The sequence below is a fragment of the Sylvia atricapilla genome, chromosome 2, assembly GCF_009819655.1.
Source record: "Sylvia atricapilla isolate bSylAtr1 chromosome 2, bSylAtr1.pri, whole genome shotgun sequence".
In the NCBI taxonomy this organism is placed as follows: Eukaryota; Metazoa; Chordata; class Aves; order Passeriformes; family Sylviidae; genus Sylvia; species Sylvia atricapilla.
In genome coordinates, this window is record NC_089141.1 from 91,061,322 (window position 1) to 91,074,768 (window position 13,447).

The 13,447-nt window shown below is 39.7% G+C and overlaps 1 protein-coding gene across 1 annotated transcript in view; it reads right to left on the bottom strand.

Annotated features, from left to right (window-relative positions):
* The window catches only part of COL4A2 (collagen type IV alpha 2 chain), a 138,544-nt gene that overhangs the window by 35,395 nt on the left and 89,702 nt on the right, over positions 1-13,447 (bottom strand). The window contains 12 exon segments of the mRNA XM_066313826.1: positions 133-199; positions 471-524; positions 2,539-2,583; positions 3,368-3,430; positions 4,607-4,651; positions 5,763-5,837; positions 6,367-6,408; positions 7,090-7,125; positions 9,339-9,401; positions 9,496-9,531; positions 11,069-11,140; positions 11,908-12,024. Of these exon segments, the coding sequence (XP_066169923.1) occupies positions 133-199; positions 471-524; positions 2,539-2,583; positions 3,368-3,430; positions 4,607-4,651; positions 5,763-5,837; positions 6,367-6,408; positions 7,090-7,125; positions 9,339-9,401; positions 9,496-9,531; positions 11,069-11,140; positions 11,908-12,024 (715 nt within the window).

A 13,447-nucleotide genomic window follows, 5' to 3' on the forward strand; every position in this document is an offset into this window, starting at 1 on the left:
GCAATTACAGGTTTTGGAACACTTTAGCAAACACATTTTTTTTAGGAGTTGAGTTCTAGAATGTCATGCTTTTGATCCATGCAGAAGGTAGTAAAACAGCTAAGATAAACAATTGAAGCAAAGAAGATGTACCTTTCCTTGGGATGCGGGAAGGAAAATAGGAATCTGGCCCTGGAGCACCCATCTCACCAGGCTCCCCCTGTCAATAGAAGTTAAAGTATCACACCCACACGCATTATTTTAGAGGATTCCTTTTAAAATGGAAAGGTAAGGCCATGAAACACAAACCCCCAAACTCCCAAAGGCACTGACATGACATTTAAGAAACCTCAAAGATGTCAAATTAACAAACCACCTAACCTGTTCTACAATGACAACAGACACAATTGCTACTACATGATGACAGAAAAGGCAAGAAGGCAAAATGACATCTGGCTTATTGCTTCTAGCAAATGAAAGTAAAGCAGTACCTTGCCTCCTCTGGGACCATGGCCACCGGGTGGACCATCAGCTCCTGGAAAACCCTGTAATACACATAAAAATGATTGACTTTTATCAGAGAGAGACTAAAATTATTTGGTCTGCAGCAATTCCTCTAAGACCAGTAAGGTTCCTTGTGGTTTGAAGGTCCACCTCTTGGACCACGCTTAACTCTTGCCAAAGGCCAGAGTGTGCTGCGGGCTCTGTCACCTGCACAGTGGTGCAGATGGAAGGAGCACCTACACTCCCACCATTCCATGGATGCTGCAGGGTGCAGGAGGAGAAAAGGGGATCCCCTCCATGGCAGTTGACCCTGAGACACAAGGGCCAGGCAGCCAGAGCACAGCAGCCTGCTGCAAGAGAACTAAACAAGTCAGAATCATTACAAGTAGACATATTTTCACTGGAATGGAAACAGTGAGCAGTGAAATAGCACTGAAGTACATAGGTACTTTTTGCTCTTTTCCAGGTGGCTGAAGACTGTTTGGCTGAAGAAGGGCTGAATGAGAAGGATTCAGAAGCAGTCAGATTTCAGAGATGCTGACCCAGATGAGACTGTTTCTTCTGTGTGCTTTACTCAGCTCTTTGACAACTTTTGTTCTCTACAAAAAATGTTTATATGCCCTCTGGAAAGAGACCAGTGTTAAAAATGTGTGCTTTTAGTAGAAAACAGTGGCTAGATCAGTAACTGATGTCAATTAACACAGTTTTACTGAAACTAGTACTTTTGTATAATTCACATTCATAATAAGATTTTAGTCAGCTTTTTAAAAATTCAGCATCACTCAAGTTTTGCAGTGGGTGCAACTCTTACCCAGAACTTAAGTGATAATAACCAGCTCTGTAAGTAACTCTTAAAGTAGTTTTGAAGCACTAAAAGTACCACTGCTCTCAACAAGATGCCTCAAACCCGATCACGTTTCAGAGACTTTTCCTTAATGGCAAATGCACGTCAGTCCAGTGGCAAAAGAACCTCTTGATTATCAGGTGTAAAATCTCTTTACACTAGGTGGAGCTGGTGGTCTAAAAGCAAAGACAAGCTTCCTACTAAATTGCAACTTCATCTGTGTGCTAGCATGCCCTCTTTCTTTCTTAAGAATAAAATCACTCAAAAATCAACAAAAAGGAGGTTGTGAATAGCACATAGAGTAGGGTGTCCCCTCTCACACACACATTATAAAATGACAGTCCATACAAACCAACGTACCTTCTGCTAAAATTATTGCCAAAATTCATGCCCAAAAACGTGCAGCCACTGCTAACATGTGACTGGAGCAAGAACCCATGTTAAGGTCAACCAGTGGATTTTAATGGGTTTTGCACCAGCCTCCTCACGTATGTATGACTAACAGCAATTCCCCTCCACACCACCAGGACTGAATAGCTGTGCAAATGCTCTTTTGCAGATTTCATGTCCTTTCATGTCCCATGTGTTTTATGTTATTATTGTTATGCCTTGGTGGCAGGACAAATCTTTAAACAACTAAAGATGGCAAAGCATGGAAAACTCGTGCATCCCAGAGCTATTTACCTCATGGAAGTGATTTTTAATGCTGACTGAAGAAGCCTTTTCCGAGACCAAACAGAAGTCTCTGTCTGACAGAATGCTATTTTAACTGTTTGGGTGTGTTTCCATGGGGACAGAGATTTAACTGGTATATTTATCAGTTTCCATCTCTTCTCCCTTTGTGATATCCAAGATAACAGTACATCTCAACCACATCTGCAGAAAGCTGCTCAAAAAAGTTTCTGCTTGTAGCAAGAAAATTACAGAAATCATAATCATAGTAATTAGAACAATGAAAGTGACACTTCCCTGTAGTGCTCTCAAAAGTTGCTGATGGTTTAAGCAAAACTGGACTTCAATCATAGGGTAATTTTTTTTCTCACTGACGAAAAAAATAACCGACCCAAAATTAGAATGATGGATGAACCCAGTTGATATTTTTTAGACTACAGCTGGTGCAATTGCAGTCAGAATTTGTCCTCTACAGTTTACTTTTCAGACAGATTGTCTACTTACGTGTTAGAAACAATAGTTTTGTATGAAATACTCACTCTTTCTCCACTGAGTCCTGGAAAACCAGTGATGCCAGGCAGTCCCTGTGAGGGTACAATAAAATTAACAAAATAAAATTACATTCTAACATCCTCATGACAAAGAACCATTATTATTTGTTAGATAAAATACATCTAACACCTTGAAACTGTAACAGTCACACTTCAGATATGTTTTAAATTAGATTTTTGTAGGGTGCAAACAGTACAAGTCTGAAATCTAATCTGGTATTTTATTTTTTATCTCTTCATCAATACATTGTAAATTCACCATAAAGATTTTAAAGATGACTGAGATTTTTTAAAAAATGTATTTTCAGTACTGTTCTCACTGCATTTAAGCACTTTAGAAACATTGCCCCAAAAAAGAAGTCACAGATGCTACAAGGAAGAATTTAGATTAACTTTTGTTGGACTCCACAAGTGGAGTCAGACTGATGTTTCTTATGTCAGACCTGTTTTAACCACGATCTGCAGACAGCTCAGATGGGAACAGTGAAGTACAGGCTGTGCTGAGGACCAGGACAGCAGCTCTGGTTAGTGAGCACAGCTTCAGGTGAGAGATGCACAAGGATTCCCAGTGATGGCACAGGCACACATTGCCATTCTTTGGCACACCTGTGAGTCCCATGGGGGCCTCCTGCCACCACTATTTCAAAATGGCCTTTTTGCTTTCCTGCTTCAGGCAGTTCTGAACTGGCTAAACCTACTGATGTGAAAAACCATAATTTCTATGATCTGTTAATCTGTGTTTTGTTCCAGAAGGCAAACTCTTAGCTTAGATCCACACATTCAGCTGAGTGAATTCTACCTTTAATAAGTGACTCACCCTTTGTCCTGGGTAGCCCATTACCCCTTCTTCACCTTTTTCAAGAGGAAAGAGAAGTACACCCTAGGAAAGATTGCATGTCAGTTCAACATATTTCTTCATTATGTGCAAAAAAATTGCAACACTGTTTTATGGAAGCTAAACAGGAAGAAAGCATCATTGTAACACAAGGATAATCTAATAATAGCTGCATGTGAAAGAACTGTTGTCCTTAAAATTAAGTGTAACATGCTTGCTTCATCACAATAGCAGGAGCAGGCCATTAGAGAGAGGACAGTGTCTCTCTCCTATAATCTCCTTTATTTCTTCTGTGTCTGCATCTCTGAAGAAAAGCCAAAGTAATTAAACAACTCAGCTTATGCCCAAACTGTAGCTTCAGAGAGCTATTTGGCAAATACAAGCATGCCGCTATCCATCCTACTGTACAAAACAAAAGAAGAGGAGAAACACATATCCCCTTTTGTTACATCAGCATATTATCTACAGTTTTTTCCTAATGAGTAAAAAGTCCTACAAGTGTAAAATATGACCAGCAGCTGAAGAACTGGCTAGCAACTACACATGGAGGGTATCAGGACTCACAATGTGACCTTCTCCCATAACCTCGTGGAGCTGCTGACCAGACCATCTGAGAAAATAAAGCTCTGCAAAATGCTCAGTGAGGCATCCCTGCTCAGTAAAGACTGTGTTTTAAACCCCTCTGGGAAGTCAAAAGGAACCACTCAATGGCAAAGTTATTAAGTCAGTCTAGAGGTTGTCTGTGAGTTATAACAAAACCATGTTCAGTCAAGCTGGGTTGACAGCTTTACACAATACAGCAACATATGGGATTACTGCCCACTTACTCAACAGATCTAAAAAACCATGAGACAAATAGTCTGTATGTGTTGGACAGTAGGCTAAAAAGAATTAAAAAATATTCCATATATTCTTATTTAATAAAATATAGTGAAATTTTAAAACACAGATAATAAGTAAAGTGATTTACTAATAATTAAAAGTAAGATTTAAAACATGTGAGTGAAAGATTTGTTTCAGTAATCCAGTAAGAGAACAACTGATTGTACTGGGGAGTTATTACACATCAAGTTGTTCAGTTTTCCTGAAGCATTAGAATGGTGTCTCTGCTTATAACACATCTATATTGCTCCATATCTATACTGCATCACATCAGTGAAGAGCACACAAGTATTAACTCCAATATCATTATTTAACTTTGTTCTTCTCCACATGACTTACTGGAATTCCAGCATCCCCTCTTGGTCCAGGGTCTCCTCTTTCACCCTAACAATAAAGAAAAAGTCTTCAGATAGGTTTGGCATTCCCATTTACATTTCAATAACTTCTATGCAACACAAAATGACTGATCAAGAGAAAAAACTACTATTGTGCTGTTCTTTATTCATACACTTCTCGTATGAAATGAATGCTTTCATAGGAAGTTGTTGAAGTTGCCTTCAAAAGAAATATTTGATAATTATTTCTGAAAAGGTCTCTAGGAATGTGAATGCCCAGCTCTTTCCAGGCTTGTTCATGAGATTTCTGGGTGGCGAGTGCCTAAGTAATGCCTATTAATAAATGCACACTCTCCCATTTTTACCTACTGATTATGTACGAATTACTTGATCAAGAGCTCCTGTTAGGGCAAGACAAATCATAGCCTAAATCACGCTCTCTATATTGATGACATCTCCATTGAATGTAACAGCTCTCCAGGTAAGTAGCTCACATGTGGGTGTCTCTGCTTAGTAATGAAAATCTCAGCATATATGCAATTTAGGGCAGACTGCAGAGTATTAAAGATGTTTTTAGATCTTCCAGTATCATAACAATTTACTCATCTTATTGCAGAAATTGTATGAGCCATGTAAACTTCAAATATGGGATGAAAAATAACTGGTCTGGAGGGTATCTGATACAGAATATACACACACAGGGTATGGCTGCCTCTGCTCCCAGCAAGAAGCAGCAGATGAGAATAAATTGCATCTTGCATGTGCGGATTTCTCCAATATGCATGAATAAGCTTTAACTCTAAGCATATAAATATCTGCATCACATAGATGAGTTATCAAAACAAACACAGTAATGGTTTCTCAGTAGGCACTTCTGTTTGTAAAAGGTGATGTGAGTGGTGGCCAGTAGTTGCATGCTTAAGAAGAACAAGTTTGCCAAAGGCATCCCTAAACTTGAGAAATACTTTCTGAATTACTTTAGCCACCATAGCTTCAATAAATACTTCATGATCCAAGACTGTGACAGTAGCACATTTCTCTTTTGATATATTAAAGTCTTTTAAGTTTTGTATGTTAAAGCATGTTGGTATGATATTTTAGTTTTGGTAGCGCAGAGCTCTTAGTCCTTGTTTATTTTGGAAAAATACCCTCTTGGTTACCTTGTGTTTGTCAGAGGGGACACCCATCAGTTCTCTTGTAGGAAGCCCAGGTGGACCTGGAGGACCTGGGGGGCCCTGAAGGAAAAACAAGAAGAAACATTTACTAACAGCTCTAATACCTGGTGAAGCTGTTGATCAGCAGGGGCTCTAGGACACTGCAATCAAAGGAGCTGCACAGATTTGCCACTGCTGGGAGTATAGTTCCAAACCATATACAACCACGCCAAATAAATTTATGGCAAAATAAATTAATTCTGTGCTGGGTTAACATATAGCAATATTTGCTCTTGCCCTGTGTGTTTCCAGAACAACAGCAAAGATAATTGCATTACATAAAGTGGCCTGGCTTTATAAAATTCAGAAGTGTTACCTCTCTGTCAATGTAAATGAGAGCACAGAGAAACAAAAACATGTAGCAGGTAGTTCAACTACGATATCCCTTATAGAGATTATAATTACTTTCAGACCTATACTTTATTTTTCTCTTGTAGTTATATAATGCAATTGCAAAAGAAGAGAGAATTTAAAATATGTTAATTTATAAATAGCAGATAATATCCACCTGCTCTTTAGTAGTGATAATAATTCATTACTTTTCCTTTACCTGTTCACCTTTTTCTCCATAGAAGCCAAGGCCCCTGTTGCCCTGCAAAAATAATAGGTCAATGTTTACCAAATGTACAACTGTAATCTAATCTAAAATTCAAATTTAAGCCCACTTAAAGGCCTTTTCAGGCCTTTACAAGTCTGTATGACACCACTGAAGAATGGCAATCAAATAACAGTCTAGGTTTACCTTGAAGTATTTTTATAGATTTAGAGGTAATTTTACAGACCAAAACTTTTAGAAAGAAAACTCTGTTTAAAATCTCGTGCTACCAGTTCTTCTTTGAGTCATCCACTGAGTAATGTCATGAAAAGATCAAGCATTTCCTCTGCAAGATTTTTAATAGCCTTGAATGCTAAATAAAAACATCTAAATGGGCTAGAACCCATGAACTCATATATTTCTTCCATGGAGATAAAATCAAATATTGTGAAGACTGCAAGGATTCTCTATTCTCTATTCTATTCTCTCTATTCTCACAGGAAGCTCCTGTGACTACAGTAGCAAGTTAAATCTGGGTCTAGAACTGGCTCAATCTTTTCAGGGTAGGTGATCCCAGTGTAAGATTAACTTCCCATGGTATCCAGCCAACACAGAAAGTCTTGTGCTACACAGTCTTTCTTGCGGCCCATGGTTCTTTCTTTTACTGCCTTCAAGTAGGTCTTGGATAAACCTCAGCAACACAAAATCAACATTAACAACTCTGACACAAGGACTTACTTGTGGTCCTGGGGGCCCAGGGGGTCCTGGTGGTCCCTGGGAAAGCACAATAGGGAAGAGCAAGTTACTTGTTGCTTTCTAGTCAATGCATGGAGGAGGTTAGTTACTCTCTGGCTGAAACATAAGTATATATTTAGTAGGGAGTGTATTCCTCAGCATCCTATGTGCTACTGTTACTATATTAGCTGTATTTACTCTTCTGAAAAATATCTTCCTAAGTCACATTGTAATCTTTCTGAACAGAATGACAGTTTCCCAGCCTAGATCTAATGAAAACCCATTTTTCAAGTAATAAGGACTTGTGCTTATGGATCCTGACTAAGCAACATTTTAAGCTCACACCGAAAGTTAAGCAGATCTTTATGTGCTTCACTGGGCTGCAGTTTTGGTACTGTATTGGTCTGTAAGGGGGCTGAACTACCACAGGCATCTCAGATTACCTATCTGGGATTGTACAGAATGAAATCAAAGTAAGAAGGTGGAAAATTAACCTAAAACAGGAAATATGTGTGCCAGAGGCTTACAAGAGGTAGGAAAGCCATTAACTGAAGAGACAACCTCCCTTGCTACAGTCAGCTGTGGTAGTTAACAGGCTCCAAAGGGCTCTACACAAGGAAAATTCTGTCATATGAGCGAAAGCTGGGGTGAATATGAAGCATAAGCTGTTCAGCTCATGGTAATGAGTGACACAGAAAGGAGAGAAGGCTGCAGATGGAACTGTCCACCTTCTGAGCCCTTAAGGGGATGTTAGCTGCATACTGCAAAATCAAGCCTAACCTGCAAGGAAAAAATAGTAACATTCAGGCGAGACCTGAACTTTTTAGGCACCTCTGCCTTGCTATGTACCTTTGTGTGCATAAACACTAGACTTATTCCGAAAAAAACCTGCTTTTGAATCACTTTTGGTTACTCGAGTGATCTGTGAGCTACTGCCTAATCCACTGGGCAGATGCAGTGCAGAGAGTATTCCATAGCCTGGTCCTGCAGGGACCTGGGGAGCCACGCCTGCCTTCCTGCACTCCCCAGCACTCAGAGCAGAGCACTGATGCAAGCTCAGACCTGTGAAGTGCACCCGGGTCTCTCTCACAGGTGAGTCACATCTTTAGAGGCAGTCAATAAAGCTGGGCTTATCTTGCTCAGAAGAGATGTTGCCAATGTGGTAACCAGAGGGATGGAGATGTGGGGCCTCCCCAATACAGGGGCTCCGAAAATGTACAGTTCATAGCACTCCTAATGTCCAAGAAAGAGCACTGGGAACATGTCACTGCAGGCTGAGTTTCCTGTGCAAAACTCATGAACTTCTGTGGGTTTGCTCTGAAGAAAGAGTAAGTAAAGCACTGATTTCCCTTCAGGAGGACCAGTGAGAAAGAAAAGGTGCAGTTTACTCCAGGTGATAAAACAGGCCAGCACAGAAAATTAACTCTGAAAGGCATGCTGTGGATTTAGTGTTGTTGTTTTTTGTTTGTTTGTTTGTTTGGTTGGTTGGTTGGGTTTTTGTTTGATTTAGTTTGCTTTTTTGGGTGGAGGGGAGGTGTCCCTTAAAACAGCTGTGGAGGCTCTAAGTGAAAACCCTGAATTAATTTTTTCCCCTCAGATCAGGGATGTAAAGCAGGTGCAAAGTAAATTTTGACAGAACAATGAAAAAAGCAAATGCTACAAAGTTGTGTTACAGGAAAATAAAAGCTTAATGAAAATTATGTCTATTGAATCTGAGTATCTGCTTCTCACACATAAAACTATTAACCATGGAAATAAGAAATATAGAAATTTTATCTGGAGAGAACAAAGTCTTCTCAAAGAACTATACTGCAACAGTTGTCAACATCAATGCTGTAAATGATTCTTGAAAAAAATCACTGGTATACAGTTTAAAAATAATATTGAATTCTAAATACCATTCAATCTCCTGTGGGAAGTATGGAGAGCTAATATACATATACTTTAGGAGCAGAAAAGATAACATATTCAAGTCATTATATTTCTGAAAACTCAGTGTAGGGAGATGTTCCAAGGAGGTTAAAGAAATACAGTATGAATCAAAAGCCTCTGACAGCTCAGGACAAAACCTCCTATACATCTTTCTGCAATATTCATCCCTCAGTGCCTCATAGTGCTTTTTAGAAGGTTTTATGTCCATTGACACCTTCTTGCTATTTCTAACCTAGGTTACAATCCAACATAATGGAACTTGCTGAGATAACTCTTTCGTTTGGTTAATTTTCTAGAGAACATAAATTAAATATACTTACTGGCCTTCCTCGCTGTCCTCTTGGACCAGCAGGACCTTGAATACCCAGTGTACCTGGAGGTCCCTTTAAATAAAAAAACCCACCAACCATCAATAAATGTTGTTCTGATATTAGTTACTATTAGACACTTTATCACATCCACTGTAACACTACTTACTGGAAAACCAATGAACCCTGAATCCCCAGGATCTCCCTAGAAAAAACAAAACAAAACAAAAACAAAGAAGTAAAAAATGCAATAAATTCTATATACAAAATTGAATAAAATAATTTTATCGCTTTTTTTTCTTCTCATTCAAGCAACTAATTATAGCATGCAATGCTACTCAAACTCTCCCATACAGAAGCATTCCATAAGAGATGTTGAGATAACTGAATGTGGCCACACAGATTTCATACTTTATGGATTTGGTTTAGTTGCATGCAATAGAGCAGCAGGGTACAAAGTTGGCTAGTGAAGTTAGGGATCCAAACTACAAGGCTGAACTATACAACAGACCACACTGAATTTTTTTTTTTTTGTTGAAAAATCCTATGTAACCAGTGGCTTAATTAGGGCTACAACCTTAGCTGAAATGTCCAAGCTCATTTTTGTGAGTTGCATGGGAATTACTGAATCATTTTGATTCTCTTCTGAGTCACTAAAAGCATTTGGAACATACTGTTTTCAGTGACCACATATTTTAACTTCAGTACATGCTGAAATGTTTTTGGAAATTAGATCCAAAAATGTTCTAGCCCAAAGACCTTTCAACACACATAAATAATGTGCTATTCTGTCCAAACACCTTCAATCATTTTGAGTAGCATCTTAACTACCTAGCTAATTTGGGTTTAGTTAACAGAATAATTTGTGGAACCAAGTGCTTTCTGAAATGAATACAGGTGTCAGTATCCATCCTTGGCCACAACACAGCTGAACATTTCTTAAACATTACTTAATTGCCCCTGATTACTAACAGTGCAGATCTGAAGATTTTCTAAAAGGAACAGAAGTTTCCATTAAAAATCAGGCAACTTACAAATATGTCAAGAGAAATACCTATTTTGGCAGATACTGCTGGCCCAAAATACACACAAACAATGTCAGCAGATCTCTTCTGTGCTGAATATAGCTAAGTTGTAGCTTTTAAATCAGCCATGATTTACACTCTGCATATATATCTTATCTCCTTCTTATAACTTCAAATTATGCAAGATTACATGTATACGAGAAAAAGTGACTACAAAACAAGCTTTAAGGACTAGACATAGTAAAATTAGCCATTGGAATACTTGGGGTTTACTAAATAACTAAATAAAATATTGAAGGATATTTTACCCTAAGTCAATCAAACACTTGCATGAAAATTTTACAGGAAAGATGCTAATAGCGACCAGAATCATTCAATGGACAAACCTATGGCAAAGAAAGGATTTTACCATGCATGATACAAAGGCAGTCACTGAATAAAGAGAAAAATGTTTGACCTACATCATCTATAGTGCCTTTGCAATCCACCTATTGGCTGACACTCCTTGGAAATAGCTGAGTGCAGATTTTTTCCTTTGGACATCATATAAACTTTGGTGCAACCACGGAAAGCAGAAGCTGCCTTTCAAAGCCTTTCAAATCAAAGTAGGCCTCTTGGGATGTGCCCATAAGAGTGTAAGGAAAATTTACTCTCCATCGTGTGTCTGCATAACTGTACTGGGCAAGAATAACTGCAGGGAGTGACAGAGATACGTACCCTGTATCGGCTGATGATCTCTGGTGCTACTATGTACGGCTCTCCCTTCTGACCCTTGGGCCCTTGGACTCCCTGGAGGTGACCAAAAAAACCAAAGCACAATGTAAGCTCTCACACCATCTATGTTAACATGTAAACAGCTAAGAGTGAAATGAAAAATATTTGTTGGTGTTTTCATAAGCGTACATAAACATACTGCAGTTTAGAGGCAGAGACTATGCCTAGCTTTAGGAATTTATGGTTTAGGAAAAGAAAGTGTAAACCCTTACAGTACATAAAAAAATGAATTTTTAAATTTTGAGGAGAAAACCCTCATTACCAGGGAGTGATATTATGGGGCAGCACCTCCTAGCTAGAACTGATGCTGCACTTCCCAGGGACTGACACGTGCCCATATAAATCCAGGAGTGCCATCGCTCACCTCAGAATGATCCTGTGTATCTCATCATGAAAAGCCAATACTTTGGCCATGGAGCAGGGAAGAAAAGGATACTTTCATCAGCAATTCTAGTTTTATTTTTGTATTATTCTGAGTTTTATTTTTTTAATTTTCCAATATTATTTTATTGCTGTTGATTAAAGCTGTACAGGTTTTCCTTCTCCCTGCAAGACCTATGTGACAGGTATAGCTCTGAGGAGGCCTTCTGGCCCTGGCTGCAATGCAATGACTAAACACAGTCTAGTGCATCCATGCTGAGTCTGCACAAATGCTCTGCTGGGCCAAGAAGCCCCACATTCCCTTCTTTAAGAGATGTCCCATTAACCCAACCCACACGTGAATGAAACTCCCTCCAGCAATGTTCTTAGCTTTGGATGCTCACTTACTGCCAGATACTTACAATGCCACCAGGGAAACCAGAGAATCCAGGAGGTCCCAAGTCACCAGGGTCACCTGCTGTCCCATTACAGCCATCATGACCTGGTTTCCCCCTTGGTCCTGGCTGGCCTGGATGACCCTGTTGAGGGAAAAAAAAGTGTTTATCTATCCATCTGTTTCTAGTTTTCCTTTTCCTGTAGTCATGAAGTATTTAGACATTCTCACATTAAGCCCAAGGCTTGGATCCATGGGAAACTAGGATTTTCAAAGACAGAAACAGACAGTGCCTTTTTTTAATATAGCTGCAGCTTGAACCAGATGCCCCAGACAGCATGAAAAAATGAGTAGTGAAGGACCTCTCAGAAAGGGTAAGAAAGCTATGTTCAATGCAGGCTCTGTTACACAGAGAATTAAGCCAGATGAGGCTGCTGTGCAGGGATCCACCAAGAACTGGGATTGTTAGGCATTTCAGTGCTTCACACTGGAAGAGTGGGAAGAAATGTTCCTCACTGAGTTTGAACAGTTTTTCCCAAGCTAGGAAAAAAGTCAAAGATGCTGTTGGAGCTAGACTGAGTGTCATGAAGAGGCTGTGAATATAGAAGAGAATGCAGGGCTCAAAGGCAGCGAGCTGGGGGCACTCCAAGGCCTTGACACAGAGCCTCTGTAAAGTTACTCCTCAAACTGTACTTTCATTGCTGTTCTTACATTCACCTTAACTGCTGTTGGTTCTGGTTTGCACTGTGGCTGATGAGAAGCAAATCTCCCCTTGAGCAGCTCTTTGTTCTATGGACTCAGTCACAAAAAGCCAGAAACTAACATAAAACATTTCTCCCTTCTCCTGTATCTATAGCAAGACTTTTCTCTTTGCCTTCGCTCCATTGCTTAGAAAAAACAGAAGAATACCCATGTCCTTACTCAGCTCCACCAAATACTGACACTCCTCATCCCAGGAGTGACTCAGTCTTGCCACCATTCTCTCTTGGCTCCCAGCCCCATATCCTAGCACTGTGCCACTCTGATTTGTTCAGGTGTCTATCTACCTGCCTTCCCATGGTCACTGAAAAAAATGGTTGGAAAATGTAAGGGTGCTTGAAGGGCAGCGGAGCTCAAAGAGGGTACACAACGACAATGCATGTTCAAGTTCTGTCTGCAGGTATTTATCTCTCACAATGCAATGTGCAGAGCTCAGGGAGGCAGGGCTGAAAAAGAAAACATGCCCAGGTAAGAGAAGCAGTCCAGCTACAGCAACACTGGGCTTCACAGGGGAGCAATTTACTCTGCTTCCCAGGATGTTACAGTGCTTAGAAAAACCAATTGGCATGATGCAGTGAGATGAACAAGATCCTTGGCTCAGGAGTGTTAATAGAAATGGCAAATATGGTCTTCTTTTTTTCCTTAAAGAGTGAGAAAGAGGAAGGCAAGGAATATTGTGAGAGAGAAATCCCTGAAATCTGATAGGAAACTCTTCTGGAAACAAAAGAGGGTGAAAGCAGAGTGGATGTGGATGCGTGGGCAGCAAAGCGGGGCCCTGGTGTCAGGGAGCACTACAAAGGAAACCCAAG